We start from the raw sequence: 19,796 nt of genomic DNA on the forward strand, positions 1-19,796 counted from the left end.
TTTTTGGATTGTGATGCTGGTTTCTGAGAGATTTTGCACTGTGATGCTGGTTTATGAGGGCCATTGGGCTGTGATGCTGGTTTATGAGAAATTTTGCACTGTGATGCTGGTTTCTGAGAGATTTTGCACTGTGATGCTGGTTTATGAGAGTTTTTGCACTGTGATGCTGGTTTATGAGGGGCTTTGGGCTGTGATGCTGGTTTATGAGAGTTTTTGGATTGTGATGCTGGTTTATGAGGGCCATTGGGCTGTGATGCTGGTTTCCGAGAGTTTTTGCACCGTGATGCTGTTTTTTTGATAGTTTTTGCACTGTAATGCTGGTTTCTGAGTGTTTTTTGCACTGTGATGCTGGTTTCTGAGAGTTTTTGCACTGTAATGCTGGTTTCTGAGAGTTTTTTGCACTGTGACTCTGGTTTCTGAGGTTGTTTCTTTTTAACATTCAAATGTGTTTGTTGTTCGGTGCTTTCAGGCTTATTTTTAATTTTTGTGAATATCACCACGCTTTTTATACTCCAGAACAGGGTTTCCTTTTTGTTTAAATTTATTAAAAGCCAAAGATAACAGTGGATAGTCTTACACTCACAAACTTTTGTAATAATATAATGTTTATTAACATTTTTTATATACAGCCATCCATATTGTATTTTCATGTTGAAAGTTTAAAACAGTGCAAAACAGCCAAAAATTACCCTGACCAGAGTAATGTGCGCTGTCACTATGCATTATTTACATGTAAAAATAGATATGTAAATAACGCATACAATTTAAAGATTCACATACACACTTAATCTTAAACATCTCAAACCAAAACTTACATTTAAGCAGCATTTTGTTTGTGAATAAGCAAAAAACAACCTAATTTACATTAGTAGCCACAAGTCTCACAATATTCAGTGCTAAAATGCTTTGAACCGGTGAGTGGATAAGTTTAAACATAATTCATTCATAAAGAGACTATACATAAAGTATTACTGTCTATATATACAAACATTATAAAAGACAATCTTTTTTTAAAAGAAACCTTCATTCATTTGGTGCTACCGTCTAAAAATATACTGCAATATATACTGCAATTTTGCAATTGTTGTGATAAACTGTCTTAACATTTGGCAGTTCAGTCACATAATGTAAAGAAAAAGAGTATTTTTCCAGTTCATTCATCACATGTTTGAAATGAAAGGTTGATCACAATGCATTGTGGTATACAACATTGTGCTACATATTGTGTATTTTGGCATATAGATGGAACATAGCAAACTTGCATAATGAAAACTGTATGCATTGTGCAAAAACAGTATGAGTAAAACACAAGTATCCTATGCGGAACATGACCGGTTGTGGCTAGAAGGGATACAGTTATGGCCAAAATCTCGTGAAATATCACCTGGATGAGTGCTGTTTCCATCCTAATCCTAACCCCAAACCCAACATCTTGCAAGATTTGTCCGTACCTGTATCCCTTCTAGCCCTCTGCCAACATATCCAATGACAACATTTAAGGCCAAGAGTCTTGAGAGTTGTTATTACGCTGCCCTCTAGTGAAGTTAAAGTGGAATGATTAAAATCTTATCTAAATACGGCATGAACTCAAAATCGACCCCGTTTACCATCTCACAAAATGTCAAGGTCTTTTTAAACAGAATTCAGTAGCATTCATTATCTTTCAACAAAACTAACACCGCCTCTGACAACATTTCTGTTCTGCTGATGCAAACCGATGCCTCGTGGGTGGGTAAAGATAAAAGTATGATCAATGACATCATAAGATTCCCACTTTCACAAACCAATCGGTTAAATAAGTCAAATCCTACACGATAGTCCTCCAGAACATTCGGATTCACTTAACAATGTCTGCCAATGGGGACATCGTCTCACGTAGTCAATCTTCACCTACTATGGCAATAAATTACAGTGCATTTTGTTTATCACATGCAGTAGTGGATGGGTTCATCAGAGAGTATACCATAATAATAGACTGGCAGTGAAAACTGGGAAAAGCCAGGTCAGATTAGCACTTACTAGTCCCTCTCCAGTTTTTGAATAATATGCGAGAGCAGGTTAGTGATCTGTGCCCTCTGAAGCTAAAAAACTGGAGTTTCTAAAGTACCGATTTAGATATTGTGTTATTTAAATACGGGTTTGGTTTGGTTTAGTATACAGGTTTGTAAAGCAGTTGTCCATTGAAGAGTCTGCGTTGGAGTTCTTTCCACAGCAGACTTCGTTCTCTCTGAGAACCCTTCATGATGCCGCGGTTCTCCTGCGCTCTGCGTGACAGGTAAGGGATGACCTCATTCACCGGCCCGTAAGGAACGTACTTGTACACCGGAAATCCTGCCTGACCTGTTAAAACACAGACTTATTTAGAAATTTTTCAAGTTACCAAAAGTTTTATCCTATTAAATACCATGCTGGAAAACCAAGAAATACAGAAAATAAAAGTTTGGGTAAGAAGCATAGGTATATTTGAGAATTTATGTATTTTTTTCATATTAAACATGAACATCTGTTATTGCCACATTTTTTTTTTATTCCCACTTACCCAATGGAAAACTGATCTGGTCACACATTCCCAGCAGCTGCCCAAAGTAAACTTTATTCTCTGTTGGAGAGAGACCCATCTCATTCATCCTGTACAGAGAAACACACATTAGCACAGATACTGAGCAAACATCAATCCATCGTGTGTGTGTTTGTGTGTGCATATACCGCCGGCTCTAGACTCACTTTTCTAGGGTGAATTTGACTGTATCCTCATTATGAGATGCCACCATGACATTTGCCGCCTTATTGAGATGAATCTCTTCCAGCACGTATTCCAAACACCTTTCAGATAAAAAAAAGATCAATCTTACCTTTAAAATTTTAATCATAACAGAGGATAAAAACAAATATAATCTCAAAATACTTGTTTTGTTTTTTGCCTGTAAAATTGTTACATAATAGCTTTGACCTTGCAGTGTACATAAACAGGTGTGTATGTCTGTGTGTTAATATTTCCACCTTAGTAACATAAGAGATGTCGAAAAACAGGCTTAGCACACTTACACACACAGACACACACACACACGTGTTTGTTATTAAAGACAGCAGTCATTTGACTTAAGAAAATAAAACACCATCTTATGGTACATTGTGTTATCACAGAGTGTCTGCAGGAGTCACATGAGAAACTGCTTGTAGCACATCTGTGTCCTCATAACTTAATCATGTTGTTAACAGGATAATAACTAAGTAAATATAGCTAATAATGTGACTATTAAATGTGTAATGTAAAAGGTAATTTTTATATGTACATTTTAATATGAAATATTTCTAATTTTTAAATCAGCAAATTTTATCCATCTTTGCATGCATGTAAAAAATTTAAATAATACGCAAATGTATCTATTTTTTTGTATAATGCTTTTATTGTGGATTTTTTTCAAATGTTTTATCAGCAAAGAAATGCAAAAACAGATTTGCTGTGTTTAATGAAGTGGAAAAATAGTAAATACTACTCAAAATTACTTATAAAAATGCACTTTAAATTACGTATAAATATGATTTCAAAATAACGTATAAATACTACTCAAAGATACTTATAAATACTACTTAAAATTACATAAACACTACTTAAAATTATGCATAAACACTTCTTAACTCTTTCCCCGCCATTGACGAGATATCTCGTCAATTAAGAGAAAACGCTTCCCCGCCAATGACGAGATTTTCCGTCTTTCCGCAATACCGCTATTATCCACCAGGTGGCGCCCTTCTGCAACTTTTTAAAACCGGAAGTATTGCTCTATGGCAAGCTGCTGCATGTCCGTGTCTGTTTTAAAGATCGCTCTGAATCGGATCTCTATGAAAAGTCCGTCATAAAAATGGAATTATCTCTGCTTTTTGCTCAAAATATGGTGTTTTTGCAAAAACCTACCCATATTCAAAAGCTGATTGCAAAAGAACCACTAAAGGTAGGATGAAACCGTTTTTTTGTTTGAAAGCAGAGGGTCTGTTCTTTCATTTGGTATATTGTATGTTTATATATTTAAAGAAGAACATTTTCTGGATGGCATTAAACTTTGGTGAAAATCATGAAAAACGCTGGCGCTGGCTGGCAACTTTTTTTAAAAACGCTGGCGGTGAAAGAGTTAAAATTACGCATAGAAATGCGCTTTAAATTACGTAAAAATACTACTCAAAATTACGTATTAACACTACTCAAAATTACGTATAAACATTACTTTTTAATTACTTATAAATACTACTTTAAATTATGTATAAATACTGTTCAAAATTACATTTAAACACTACTTAAAATTACGTATAAACTCTACTTAAAGTACTTATAAATACTATTTTAACAAACTTATAAATACTGCTTTAAATTACGTATGAACACTACTCAAAATTACGTATAAACACTACTTTAAATTACTTATAAATAATACTTTAAATTACTTATAAAATGCACTTTAAATTACATATAAGCACAACTCAAAATTATGTATAAACACTACCTTAAATTACTTATAAATACTACTTTAACATACTTATAAATACTACTTTAAATTACATATGAACACTACTCAAAATTACATATTAACACTACTCAAAATTACATATAAACACTACCTTAAACTACTTATAAAAACTGTTTTAACATACTATAAAATACTAATTTAAATTACGTATGAACACTATTCAAAATTATGTATAAACACTACTCAAAATTACGTATAAACTCTACTCAAAATTATGTATAAACACTATTCAAAATTACGTATAAACACTACTCAAAATTACGTATAAACACTACTCAAAATAACATAAACACTACTCAAAATAACATAAACACTACTCAAAAATTTATAAACATTACCTTAAAATACTTATAAATACTACTTTAAATTACATATGAACACTACTCAAAATAACTTTTAAACATTACTCAAAATTACGTATAAACACTACTCAAAAAGACGTATAAACACTACCTTAAATTACGTATAAACACTACTTTAAATTACTTATAAATACTACTTATATTACGTATAATACTACTCAAAATTACGTATAAACACTACCTTAAATTACGTATAAACACTACTTTAAATTACTTTTAAATACTACTTTAAATTACATATAAACACTACTCAAAATTAAGTTTAAACACTACTCAATATTACGTATAAACACTACCTTAGAGTACGTATAAACACTACTTTAAATTACTTATAAATACTACTTTAAATTATGTATAAATACTACTCAACATTACTTTTAAATATTACTCTAAATTACTTAGAAATACTATTTAAAATGACTTGAAAATTTTATAGCATTCGATTGCATTGACAATGCAAAGGTCATGGGTTCGAGTCCCAGGAAACACAAAAATAAAATGTACAGCTTGAATGTACTGTAGGTCACTTTGGATAAAACAGTCTGCCAAATGTGTTAACGTAAAATCTAATATAAATTTTAGGAGCAAACTATGACCCAATGAGTACTGGAGCAGGAGACAAAGATTGTCATATATATTTTAAGAGGGCATACTTGTGGTACATCCTGTTGGTGGCTTCATAATCAGTGTTGATGGGATCTTCGTAACCGATTTCTGCTGCGCGGGATCTCTCCTGATACATGTACGCTCCACGAACCAGCTTGGCACCAAAGTACCAGCCCTCCCGACGCGAGAGCTCCACGTCTACTGACACATTATCATACGCCTCCTGCACACACAAACACACAGTTTTTTATTGTCATGTGATCCATCATCCAAAACTAGAGCAACAAAACTGAGACAAAATTACTGCCATTAAAAAGCCATATGCAAGCTTTATTTGTATTTTAAAAGCGATATAGTGCCTGAATCTGAACCGACGTTTCAAAAATAACTCAGTCTGTTATAAATGTATGACATAGATGTCAAAAACGCAAAACTCATAATCCTTTACACTGTGACGTGAATAGAGAGGCCTGGGCGTGTAGATGCGGATCAGAGTTCTTCAGGCGATTAGCAGGCTTTAAAACACAAATGAGACTTTACCACAGGCGTCATGAAGAACACACGAGGAGTGTTAGGCCCGGTAGCATTGTTTTAGGTGCATGTTCACGTGACTCACTTTAAGGTAACACTGGTAGGTGTTAAAGATGTTGGGCTTTTCTCTATTAAAGATCCTTTGCATCTCCAGGGTCAGTCTGCTGATCGCTGGCTGGAAATACGTCTGCTCTGCGTCCACCATCAATCTCACACCGTTCTCCACAGCGTGCTGGAACACACAAACATACAATTATACAATACCCTGCATTGTGCACTTCAGTAAACACAGTTACACAACCATCTGTAATCCTCAAAGGAATGTTCCTGCTCACAAAAGAGGATATTAAACCAGAGGCTATAACAGAAAGAGCAGCAGTCAATCAAACTTCAAGTAGAAAAACAAAATGTTAAATCCCCCGGGGCAAAAAAAAACTACACACACAGGACCTGAATAAAAAACTGTACTTTCCACTACTGATTTGTCAGTCATACAGATGATATTTTGACATTTTTAGATAATTTTTTAGATCATTTAAGATGTTTATGTCGTTCTTTGTTCAGTCGAGAAGAAATAATTTTTTTAGAAAAACATTCCAGGATTTTTCTCCATATAGGGGACTTCTACAGTGTACAGTTTTAATGCAGCTTCAAATGGCTCTAAATGATCACAACCGAAGAATAAGGGTCTCATCTAGCAAAATGATAGTCATTTTCGCAAAAAAATAAATACAGCTTCTGGTCTTGCACTAGCCGTGTGACACACCAGCGTGACCTTACATATTACGTAATCACATTGAAAGGTCACGCATGATGTATGCGAAACTCCAGTGTTTACATATGTGGGGGGAAACAAAATACCTCAGTTCAATCAAAATGTCAATCAAAAAAACGATGTCTGTCTGTAATTATTCTCCTTTATTTTGATGTCCTATAATTCTTCTATTAATGATCAACACATTTCATTTATATTTTCATCATGTTTGTTCTGTTTTGTATCCTTTTTTTGTTGTTGTTATCATTTGTCATTATTTGTTACTTGTACATTTGTTTTGAGCATCAAATAATAAAAAAAGAACGTTACCAAATAAAGCTAATAAATGTAAAAAAATAAATAAATAAACATCTGTGTAAAAAGAGGACCGACGTTGTTGTATGTGGAATTATACTAATAAATGTCTTCGTGTCAGTTTATTGTTTAAAGGGATAGTTCACCCAAAAATGAAAATAATATCATTAATGACTCATGTCATTCCAAACTCGTGAGACCTCCGTTCATCTTCAGAAAACAGTTTTAGGGCGTTTTCACATTAGCACTTTTGGTGCGCACCCGGGTTCGATTGACATCAGAGTTCGGAACATTTGGATGATGTGAACGCTGTCTTCCGAACTCGGGTGCACACCCGCGAAACGTACTCGAGTCCGCTTAAAAAGGGTGGTCTGGGGTTCGTTTCATGTGAACTCCAGATCGGTTCGCTGCTAATGTGAGCGCAATCGTATCAAATCGCAGAAGTGAACCGCTGTTAATTACGTATTACGCCGGTTTCACACCGCATGCGTGAGCAGCGCGTAAGCAGCGCGTGTTTTTTTCGGCGCCCATGTTAACAAGTTAAAGCATGTACACCGCACGCGTGAGCAGCGCGTGCCTGCGTGGCAGGAGCGTTGCTGAAGCAGCAGTGCTGCTATCGTTTCGGCGTCGGCTCTATTTTTGCTGCGCTGCTCACGCTCAATTAAAGTGACAGGGCATTGTTTATAGTTTAAATGGTCGTGGATTGACGCGAAAAAGGGTAATTTTACAATAAAATCACGAATGTGAAGCTAAGTGTGTTTGAAACAGTCATGACTTTGAGCAATTTAAAAGAAAGCAATGAATTATTAACACACTGTTGCCAGAAGACTGCGTTCATTCACTTTCTGCCCAGCAAATGAGTCCTCATCTATCTTAATAATCTTCAGAGAAATAGATTAATTTATAAATTTAAATCTTATGCTTAAACTGTTGAAGGGAAACATGATCGACTGCTATATGCTGTCAATCACTGAGTGAATTCTTTATTTTATCGTAAAAATTCAGAGAAACAGATTTTATAATGTGCCATGGGCTTTTTATTTCTATAGTTGTGTTTTGTGTCTATATCTGTACTTACATGGACCAGAACAGCACGAAAACAATGTGGATTAAACAAATCACAGTTATATAAATTACACTGACCTTCAAAAAGTGTCTTAAAGAGGTTTTGCTCATAAATGCATGTAAAATAAAGTATTGTGAACTTGAGATTTTTATACTGTTATTTAAACTGCACAGTATGCACTGCAAACGCAGCCGGTGTGAAAGTACAATGGCCACGCGCAGCAAACGCTCTCCTCACGCGCTGCTCACGCTACGCATACGCGTTGCTCACGCATGCGGTGTGAAACAGGCGTTATATGGAATATCCCACCAAAACAGACGTGTGTGTTTGTGTGCGTGCACTTACCTTGACAACAAAATGCATAGAATCCTTGCTTGAGTTTTGTTCTTATTTTTTTAAACCTTTGGTTTTGTTTTCAAAGAAATAATACAGAAATGCACTTTCGTCTGTCTGCCCCAAACATACTAAAGTCGTTTCGATGACAACGGGCTGTCCGCCGACGTCAATTTTTGCGGAGGCATTCAGAAATCATCGCTGCGTCCCAAATCGCCTACTTCCATACTATATAGTAGGCAAAGAGTACGAGAAGTAGTGCTTTTCGCCTACTATATAGTATGGAAGTATGCGGTTTGGGACGCAGCCCATCTCTTGTCGTCTTCTCGTTTACAGCGGTTACCAAGCAACATGAGAACGCGCCGGCTGCAGCTTGATGATGCAAGCGTACCGCGGTTCGGATGCAAAAATAATATGTGAACACAGTCCATGGGGGGAATGGGGAGGGGGGAGCAATCGAACTCGGGTTCGGACCAGGCAATCGCACCAAATGTGAAACCGTCCTAAGATGTTTTTTATTTAGTCCGAGAGCTTGTTGACCCTTTATTGAAAATCTATGTACGGTATACTGTGCATGTCCAGAAAGGTAATAAAAACATCATCAATGTAGTCCATGTGACATCAGTGGGTCAGTTAGAATGTGTTGAAGCATCGAAAATAAATTTTGGTCCAAAAATAGCGAATATTTACAACTTTATTCAGCATTGTCTTCTCTTCTGCATCTGTTGTGAAGTGCAGGTGCGGGACTAAAGTCACGTGACTGCAGTGACACGGATAATGTGTTATCTTCAGATATTTTTGTGAAGTTTTTTTTCAAACCTGCAGCGCGTGTCTTCCTCGGCGCAAAAAAAAGGTGGGGCGCACCAGATAACACGTCAGCCACGTTGTACGTCATCCGCGTCACTGCAGTCACGTGACTTTAGTCTCGTACGCAGATTTTCAAATATAAAATAAATATAAAACATCTTAAACTGTATTCTGAAGATGAACAGAGGTCTTACGAGTTTGGAACGACCTGAGGGTGAGTTATTAATGACATTATTTTCATTTTTTGGAAACTATCGCATTAAAATGATCCGCAAGTTTGCATTTCACATATTTAAAACCTTTTCACATGAGTAGGTAATACGTAAGGTCACGCTGGCGTATCACACGGCCGGTGCAAGATGAAATACTTTTTTTGGCGAAAATGAGAATTGTCTCGCTAGATAAGACCCGTACGGTACATTCAGACGTACCTTTAGCGTTTACGCTTCTCATTTACTTTAAATGGGTGACGTCATGCTTTGCCAAACTGAATTGTGGATCCATCAACATCGTGTCACTGCTGTTGCTTGCAGCAGCGTTTCTCAACTTTTCAAGTGGCAACGCGTGGGTCAGCCAATCAGATCGGCCAATTACGTTTATGCAAGACAGGAGCATGTGTTACCGCCGCTGTGATTGGCTGTTGACCACGCTTCAGACAAGCCTTCCATCAAGGGTTAACGCATTCGCCCCGTGTTAATGTATCATTATGCCTCAGTTGGGTTCGTTTAGAGCTGCATTGAAACTGTAAACTGTTGAGGAAAGTCCACTATATGGAGAAAAATCCTGAAATGTTTTCCTAAAAAAAAAAAAAACATTTCTTCTTTTCTGAACAAAGAAAGACATAAACATCTTGGATGACATGGCGGTGAGTAATTTATCAGGATTTTTTATGAAGGTGGAGTAATACTTTTAAGAACATAAACAAAGAGTCATGCACTAGATAACTTGTTAAAAAAATTATTTGAAAAGTTAAATAAATATACTATTATAGACATAATATCAGCAACTAAAAGCTTTTATAATCTTTTTTAACAGAAATTCAGTTTATTACATGTATTACTGCAGAATTGACAGATTTCAATGCTTTAGATAAATGACTAGAGTATATAATAAGATTAAAGAAAAATATCTATATAATGTGTCGGAGCCGATGGTGTAGTAGTGGGCAGTGCAACCTTGTATTGCAACCTTGTATTTTTACTTTTTCATTATCATGTTGTCTCACATTGTGCTTCTCTGTGTGCTTTCTGCTTATCTGGTGTAAGATAACTCGAAGTTTGACACTTGTAACCTGAGCCTGTTGAGAATCTTCTCCAGAACAAAATGTTTGCAAAAATGAAATAGAGACGGCTGAAATACGCAGGAAGTTTTGCTAAGTTTAAAGCGAACTGTACATGTGCGGGAAAAAAAACGAATTCAGGCAGGGAAATAAAAAGTGAAAAATAGACTTAAATAAAAAAACTACTGGCCTTATTCTTAATCCACCAAATGATTATGTCACAACAACAAAATTAGTTTGACGCTGCTGAACTATGGGGACTAAACATATATGGTAGGAAAATTTGGCTATGTGCCATATTTTGTTGGTGGTACCTTGGCCAGAACATCCATCCTCTGTAGCATCCTCTTCATCTGCTTCTCCTCTTCATCAGTGAACTTACTCAACAGAGGCTCCAGGTGACCCGTCTGAGGAGTACACAGAGATTTTTTATGTTCTGAACATTAGCGGGGATATGCGTCATTATACAGTATGTGTGAGTCCATTACCTCCATGTTGGGCACCACGAGCAGGTTGGAGATTATGGTTGTGTCATTGATGAGACTGTTCCAGTCCAGCAGATCAATGGTTCTACAGAAACAGAACAAAACCACATGAATTGTAAAAGAATGAGGATGTGATATTGGTAAATAACCTGGATTAAAGCTCCACTGTGTAGATTTTTAGCGACATCTAGCGGTGAGCCTGTGAATTGCAACCAAAGGCTCAGTCCACAGCTCACCCAGCGCCCTCCTTCAAAACGCATAGAGAAGCTACGGTAGCCTCCACAGAACAAAGATATCATTGTCTGAGACAACGTAGTGACAAAACGCAGTTTGAAGAAACATGGTGGTGCGAAATGGGGACTTCCATGTAAGGGGACCCGCAGTGTATGTAGATAAAAATGCCTCATTCTAAGGTAATAAAAACAACACAGTTCATTATGTAAGGTCTTTATACACCACTTATTATATAGTTATGTAGATTATATCGCATTTCTTTCAAGATCCTTCTAAAAATTACTTGGTGCACCTTTAACTCTTTCTCCGCTATTGACGAGTTATCTCGTCAATTAAGAGAAAGCGCTTCCCTGCCAATGACGAGTTTTCACGGCAATCCATATTTCCGCTATTATCCACTAGGTGGTGCTCTTACACAACTTATAAAACACTGAAAACAGTAAAAACTCTGTGTATGTTTTGATCATCGCTCTAAATCTGATCACTAACAAAAGTGCTCTACACAAATGTAATTATCTCGGTTTTTTGGTCAATTTTTTTTATTTTTTTTTAAAACCTACCCATATTTGAGAGATGATCAAAAGAGAACTAATAAAGATAGGATGAACCTTTTTTTGAAAGCAGAGGGTCTGTTCTTTCATTTGATATATAGTATGTTTATATATTTAAAGAAGAAGATTTTCTGAAAAACATTGAACCTTTGTGAAAATCATAAAGCTGGCTAAAATGCTGCCGCTGGCTGGCAACTTTGGAAAGAGTTAAATGACACCAAAAGAGTTTTACCCAGATGAGCCCAGTTTCTCTCCAGTAAACCAGTTCTCAATGTCTGGTTTAGCGCCAACTCCCAGTTTGATCAAACTGTCCTACAGGTGAAACACAGAAAGAGCTTCATCTTAACAATATAGACAAACAATTTATAATGCATAATACACAAAAAATACCCAGAAAATGTTTATATTTGACCAAACAATAGGTTGAAACAACCCAGCATAGGCTAAATCACAACCCTTTTTGACCGAACGCTGGGCTAAAAAATAACCCAGCATTTTTTTAGACTCTTAAGGGGATCGCACACCGGCCGCGCAGCTCAGCGTCGCGTCTAGGACAATTTGGAGGTATTGTAAACCGGAAGTGCACATTAAATAGCTCGAGCTTCGTCAGATAGCGTCTACTTCAAAATGCAAAATATATGTTAGCAGCCAATGTTTATCGTTAATGATTTGGGACAAATAGGATGTTATTTAATGTTAAACTATGTGAGTGGCGCTGTGTGGCGCGACAGGGATTTGAGCAACTTCCTGAAGGGGATCGCACACCAGCCACACCGCTCAGCGCCGCGCCGTTCTAAAAAAAAAAAAAAAAATCGAACACATTGTTTTCTATGAATATACGCACACCGGCGCCGCCAAGTGGGGCCTGTCCGCGCCGCCCAGCTGTGACTCAGGGAGTTGCTCAAATCCCTGTCGCGCCACACACATAGTTTAACATTAAATAACATCATATTTTTCCCAAATCATTAACGATTAACATTGGCTGCTAACGTATATTTTGCATTTTGAAGTAGATGCTATCTGTCGAAGCTCACGCTATTTAATGTGCACTTCCGGTTTACAATACCTCCGAGTTGTCCTAGACGCGACGCGACGCTGAGCTGCGCGGCTGGTGTGCGATTTCCTTCAGTCACAGCTGTGCGGCGCGGACAGGCGCCACCTAGCGGTGCCGGTATGTGTATACTCATAGAAAACAATGTGTTCGTTTTTTTTAGAACGGCGCGGCGCTGAGCTGCGCTGAGCGGCGCAGCCGGTGTGCGATCCCCTTTAGTCTCGTAAAATTAAAATTTTCTTTCGGTTACTCATATTTTCGAATTCAATCACATTTATTATTATTATCCTTCAGAATATTTATTGATAAATATATCAGATATATTTCTGATACGATGATCTCATCAACCCACTTCTCGACACTAGTCAGACACCGCTACGTCATGTGACAGCAACAACAACAAAAAGGCAGATTACATGGACAACAACTTTAAGAGATTTATGTCCATGCTCCAAGTCGTCTTCTCCGTTTTTAGTGCATCTCTGCTGCAGAATTTCGATTTGAGTCGGTTTCAGTGGTTTCGTGTATGCAGATATTTCTTGAGACAAAACCGTTTAACATACTTTTTTGTAATACGAGGGAAAAAACGTTTGGATAGGGAAAGCTCTGCTTTTGTGTGGATGTGGCCAATTGTTATACTGTAAAAGACCCTGAAGATGCCAAACCTGCAGTTTTTCCAATTCCAGTTTCTGTTCCAGTAAAGCCATCCCATCCAACCCCTGATGTGCTGCTAACAGATTGAAGAACCTTCTCCACTTCACCAGAACCTCTGAGAACTGAAGCTTTAGGAGAAAACGAAACAAAATAAAACTTGGAGCTGAGATCTAATCCAAAAACAATAGCAAGGAGCAAGTTTCTTATTTACCAGGAATTGCGGTCGTCCCAACGCGGTCATCTTAATGGCAGAAAATCCATCGACCGAACTTCCCGCTGCAACACACCAGCATAGACGATGTCAAAAATTATGCAAGATCAGACATTTGAATATGTCATATCACTGGCAAATCAGCTCACCCGAAGCTTTAATACAGTTGATGAAGGTTTCCATGTGATGATCACATTTGGCCTCATCTGCATAGAAATACGTCCGAGCGCTGATCACCCCTCCACGTCGATCTCCAAACTGACGATGAGCTTTGTACTTCTTCTCACGATGATCCATACCTGAATATCGGTTTTAGACAATAAGATCAAAGTTCAACTTAGTTTACAAGTCAAATTAAAAAGGCATTTGTAAAATGTTACATATTTTCAGATCCTTGGGACCTGATCACAACATTATGCAAAAAGCTGTCAAATAATTTGGGATAATGAACTTTTCTTCTCACGAAACGTACGAGTCTCAACATGACAACATCTGACATGATTTTAACTAAGTCTTGTTATTAGAACGAAGGAAGCACATTTTACTTGTATACATGTTACATCTTTCCCACCAAACCAGTATAGTGAATGAGAAAAATATTGACAGCATTAATACCCGATTGTTTTAAGCAAAATGCTAACTTTTATAACACCTTATAGAGGAAGAGTTATTTACAGAATACACCTTATATGAGCTTGCAAAGTTAAATTCAGCCCCTTCACCAGGAGAACCCACGGGTAAACCAGCTTTAACCAGTCTAAACGAGTGACGAAACACAAGACGCACATACATCAGTCTATTTCAGCTTCAAACACATGGACAACATGTGCTCACACGGCACTATCCCAAAGGCAAAGCAGATCAAAACCAAACCCAAAAACAACCACTAAACACCAAAACACCCCTCCAACAGAAACCAAATTTGACACCATAAATTAAAATTAAATTTAAAACAATACTCTTAGTATCCTGAGCCGTGTAAATGCTGGTTTCCACTGAAAACAAAAACAATCTTTTATTAATTATTTTTAAATAAAAAATAAAATGTGTGCTTTTGAGTAGTATGAAAATTAATAAATTAATACAATTATATGTGATATAATAATACATCAATAATAAATATATCAAAAGTTATATTTTCACAGTAAATTTATTTCCTTTATATTATGTAGGATGATTATATAAACAGCAAATCACAAACAAAATATTTTTCACATGGGTCAGATATTTCTTTCTAGTCCAAAAGTCGTATCCTTTGCTTTTAACTAGGGCTGTCAAATGATTAATTGCATACAAAATAAAAGTGTGTTTTTGCATTATATACATACATACATCCATACATACATACATATAAACATACATATACACATATATATGTACGAAACATTTGCATATATATAAATCTTTTAGATTGACATTTTATTAAATGATATATTTTATTAAATATTAAATACTTAATAATTACATGCAATACACACACAAATATATTAGGCAAACACTAACTTTTATTTTGTATGCGATTAATCGCGATTAATCTTTGGACAGCCCTACTTTCAGTGACGGCTGGTGACTGCTCTTCCGAGGGCGCAAATTCTAAATATGTGTTTGTAGTGTCATGTGTGTTGCTCATGTTTTCAAAATATCTGTTTGTTACGTCATGTGAACCATGTGCATCACATGTTTTCTCAAAATAAGTGCCTGCTGCACACACGTCGAAACTGTTTATGATAAAAGAGAAATACTCACAAGACTTAAAAGTAAAATCTGATTATGCATGAGATTATACAAGTATCTGGCAAACGCAAGCGCCTCTTTTATCATAAACCCTTAAGGCGCGTGTGTGCGAGACACATGATGCACATATGTTCACTTGACGCACCAAACACATATTTTGAAATGATGAACCACACACATGACAGACTTCATACATGTTATGACGAGCTTCACATCATGCGCCCTCGAAAAAGAAGTCATCGTCCGCCACTGACTATTTGAACATTTTTACTCTTTAAATATCATTAAATTAAAATCTCTGCATTGTAATATTAAAAACATTTTTAGTACAACTTGCTCTGTGAGTTGTGAACTTTTAACGGATTATGTTTCAATGTTCTTGGAAGGTGGGTTTGATATGCAAGAACACGCGTGCAGATCAAATATCCACACTGAAAGCACTGGTCGGCAAGTGGATAAATGGAAATGCACAAATGATTTACTCACCATGATTCTCTTTCTCAGCTTCAGAGACACACGAGCTGAAAAATAAATCAAAATCTTAATACACTGCTACTGACACACAGAACGTTTGGTTCTAATTTAAGAAGTGACAAATTCACCTGGAACCATTAAACCACAAACCAGTGACACGATGTTCAGACTGACATACGCACTGGCACAGGTCTGATTTTGCAGTGCGTCATTCACTTTGCAACATAAGGTCAACACAGTCAAAGTTCAACAAATACAGAATCAATTCAAGATAAGTGTTGAAACTTGGATGTGCCTGAATATTCAAAAAAAAAGAATTTCAGAACTGCACGTACGAATGACGTCAGTATGAAAGGTACCCGACCTGATCTTTCAGACCTTCAAACATGATGTTTGGCCTGAAGCGTGCAAACTTTAACACAAGCACAAGAGAGAGAGAGGTGTGCATGCTCAAAGACAACCTCGATACATATGAACTATTTTAATATTGCAAATACAGCATGTGAATCATGGACCACCAGTCCTAAGTCACACGGGTTTATTTGTAGCAGTAGGCAACAATACATTGTATGGGTCAAAATGGTGGATTTTTATGCCAAAAATTATAAGGATACACTGCAAAAAATGATTTTAAGCACAAAGAAAATTAAAGTATTTTTGTCATATTTTCAGTACAAATATCTAAAAATTCTTAAATCAAGATGTATGTTCTTGATGAGCAAAATAACCTAAGAAAAGAAGTCTAGTTTTAGCGACCCAATCTCACGTAGATGCGTATAAATAGCACAAAATGTGAAATACATACGGCACATTCCAATTTGGCGTGCATACGGCAGTCCTGCCTAAGTGAAAATGGTAAAAAAAACTTTGAGAAACAAATTTGAGAAACAAATACATAAAACGACAAAAAATAATGCCGTTTTAAGTGAACGGGAAGAACTGGCGTATCATATGCATGCCAAATTGGAATTTGGCATGTGTATTGCACGAGTTTTCACACTTCGTGCTTTTTATATACGCATCAACATGAGACTGGGTAGGTTTTTAGACAAAAACATAAAATGTAAGTGAAATTGTGCTTAAAACAAGAAAAAAACTGCCAATGGGATAAGAAAAAAATCTTTCACTTTTTTCTTAAAGACTTAATTCAAGAAAATTTTTCTTACCCCATTGGCAGATTCTTTGCTTGTTTAAAGCACAAATTCACTTAAATTGTATATTTTTTGGCTAAAAACTAGACTTATTTTCTCAGGTAATTTTGCTTATCAAGAAAACACATCCTGATTTAGGAATTTTTAGATATTTGTACGAAAAACAAAACCAAAAGTCATTTTATGCTTTGTATTAAGTAAAGATCATGTTCCATGAAGATATTTTGTAAACTTCTTACCACAAATATATCAAAAATATATTAGTAATATATGTTGCTAAGGATTTCATTTGGACAACTTTAATGGAGTTTTCTCAATATTTTAATTTTTTGCACCCTCAGATTACAGATTTTTTTAATAGTTGTATCTCTGCCAAATATTGTCATCCTATAATATCCTAACAAACAAACCATACACCGATTAAAAGCTTATTTATTCAGATTTATTGCAAATTGATCCTTACGGCTGGTTTTGTAATTCAGGGTCACATATTACTTGCAACAACTTGATATAGTATTTTCTTTTTTTTTTGTGAGGGATCTGTCTAAATGTTATTATGTCCATTCAAGAAAAAAAACACAGCGACATAGCAGTGGTTTCCCGGACTGGGCTTATCATAGTCGCAGACTAAAATGCATGTTTGAGCTGCCTTAATTTAATTTATCTTGCACTGACGTATCTTTTATCTAACATATATTACTGCTATTGTTTTGCCTCACACCGTGCACACCAGTAATGTTTTTTGTAAGGTATGAAGTCTCATCTTCTTCAAAACACATTATGTAACATTCACATGGTGCCTTAACTTAAACAAAACGATACATCTGTACTGGAGAGCACAGATGAAATGAGCTAAGCTTTAATGTCCCAAACAAGCTTTGACGAATTCTGAGAAGAACTTGTTTTTTGTTCTGTTAAGCTGTCTAAAATAAAGAAATTAACCCATGTGAAAGACTTTGTTTGGGCGTTGGTATCTCTCATTTGCAGTGGTTACTCAATACGCTTGGCATCCTCGCTCAAACTCACGTGACTGCTTTCTATGACGGTGGGAATAAACAGTAGGCACTGGCCAAAACCAACCAATGAGGATGAAGGTAATCAGAAACTTTTGCAGCCAAGAATGTGACATGTTGTTATGCAATAAATATAGTGAAACATCAGTTTAGAAATTATTTAAAGAGACCATATAACATCCATGCATTATAGATGAAAGAATCCCCAGCAGGCATATGACTGACCTTCAACGTTGAAATATGGTTGAAATAATGTCAGTTCTTGTTCAATGTTAAAACAACGTTACAACAGTTAATGCTAAACGGTTGCAAAATTTTTATAAAATGCATAAAAAGCAACATTGAAATTTGGTTGAAATAATATCAGTTGTTTGTTCAACGTTGATTTAATTTGCAAAATCAAAAGGTAATTCAACGTTGATTCAATGTTGAAATGCCGGCTGGGTCTGGTCTTTTTAAAGAACCGATTTTTGTTCTGCTGGTGTAACATTTACGATTTTTGAGTCTTGTAAATGTTGTAAGCGTATCTATTTCAATTTTGGGAATCAAATCCTAAGAGTCATACTCACTCCATCTCTTTCTTCTCAGCTTCCTCCTGGGTCAGATCTTCCTCTACGCTGTAGTCCAGAACCGAGCCGACCCCAAACGCTTGGTTCTTCTCGATCAAGGGCTTGATGGTGTCCTGGTCCTCGCCTGCCACAAACTGGCCGTAGAAAGTCATCTTCATCAGTTTCTCGAAAAGCCGCTGACCAAGAACCTTCTTACTTAGAAACATCAGCTGTGGATGGAGACAGGGAGAGGTGTAATGTAAATTAAACCAGATTTTTTATTATATTATATTAATATTATATGAAAATATTAATACAGAATAAGTATGTAATGCTAAACTTTAATCTATCCAGAGTTATTGTGCATAAATGTGCATAAATTACCTCACATGGGTAACTTTTGAACTCACTTCATATGTATGTCACAATTCTTACAAATATCTCACCTCTTTGTTTTTATCGACCAGGAAGTCAACAGAGCATAGTTTAAATACCAGCAGACTTCTGAACAGCTCAAGTGTGTCTTTACTTTTGTACGCTTCTTGTGTGTTGTCAAAATCGATGGAGATCTTCGGCTGGCTGCTTCTGTGCGCTTTGGCTCCGTTGATGACATCCCGAGTCTCCACTAAAGCGCACGAGGAATCCAGCTGCGCGTCTTCTGATTTCAGCTCCTTGCGCTGCGTGGACGCGACCGTGGAGCGCAATCTCATTCCGAATAATTTATCAGGTTTTGCTCTGGCCAGAGCCGGCATCACTTTAGAGTAAGGCATTTTTGTGAAGCTTTGGTAGACTCTGCTTTGTTGAAGATAGTGATGGATGCTCTCGCGCCGGACTCGTAAGGAAATGAGACGGAAACTTCTCGAGAGGCGTTAAATCGCGCTTAAAAGAGGATGCAAATTAATTCGGCGTTCTGGGAGATGATTGGCCACTGCGCCGTGACGCATCGCAGTGAATCTTATTGCGTCATTACATGTAGGGATGGGTGTACTGAAGGCTACTTTGTAGCCTCGGTTTGTTGGCAAACCAAAAATATTGCCATCAGAAATCCTTATAATAGCCTCGTGTTTCTTTAATATACATAATACCTGTGCATGTAAACTATTTTTATAGATAG

General features: G+C 36.6%; 1 protein-coding gene across 2 annotated transcripts; it reads right to left on the minus strand.

The window, feature by feature from the left end:
- Positions 1 to 584: 584 nt before the first annotated feature.
- On the minus strand, positions 585 to 19,558 carry prodha (proline dehydrogenase (oxidase) 1a). Of its 2 annotated transcripts, XM_065243848.2 has the most exons (15): positions 19,129 to 19,557; positions 18,704 to 18,912; positions 15,983 to 16,017; positions 14,722 to 14,757; positions 13,912 to 14,061; positions 13,763 to 13,827; positions 13,563 to 13,679; positions 12,079 to 12,158; positions 11,065 to 11,146; positions 10,891 to 10,983; positions 6,108 to 6,254; positions 5,539 to 5,714; positions 2,725 to 2,823; positions 2,540 to 2,628; positions 585 to 2,340 (listed from the first exon to the last, which is right to left on the minus strand). In XM_065243848.2, exons 1-15 carry the CDS (start codon positions 19,450 to 19,452, stop codon positions 2,150 to 2,152), a joined length of 1,893 nt encoding a protein of 630 aa, XP_065099920.1. In that variant the 5' UTR covers positions 19,453 to 19,557; the 3' UTR covers positions 585 to 2,149. The 2 variants fall into 2 exon arrangements, with proteins under 2 accessions (XP_065099920.1, XP_065099921.1); XM_065243849.2 differs by lacking the exon at positions 14,722 to 14,757 and having other exon boundaries at positions 19,129 to 19,558.
- Between the last annotated feature and the right edge of the window lie 238 nt (positions 19,559 to 19,796).

The sequence above is a fragment of the Paramisgurnus dabryanus genome, chromosome 18, assembly GCF_030506205.2.
Source record: "Paramisgurnus dabryanus chromosome 18, PD_genome_1.1, whole genome shotgun sequence".
Taxonomy (NCBI): Eukaryota; Metazoa; Chordata; class Actinopteri; order Cypriniformes; family Cobitidae; genus Paramisgurnus; species Paramisgurnus dabryanus.

Bases quoted from the DNA above. Each gene is read 5' to 3' on its own strand.
- prodha (XM_065243848.2), bottom strand. From the start codon at position 19,452: ATGCCTTACTCTAAAGTGATGCCGGCTCTGGCCAGAGCAAAACCTGAT. The intron at 16,018-18,703 runs GTGAGTATGACT...TTTATTTTTCAG, and splicing joins GCTGAGAAGAAAGAGATGGA to CTCGTGTGTCTCTGAAGCTG. The intron at 13,828-13,911 runs GTGAGCTGATTT...GGTGTGTTGCAG, and splicing joins CAACTGTATTAAAGCTTCGG to CGGGAAGTTCGGTCGATGGA.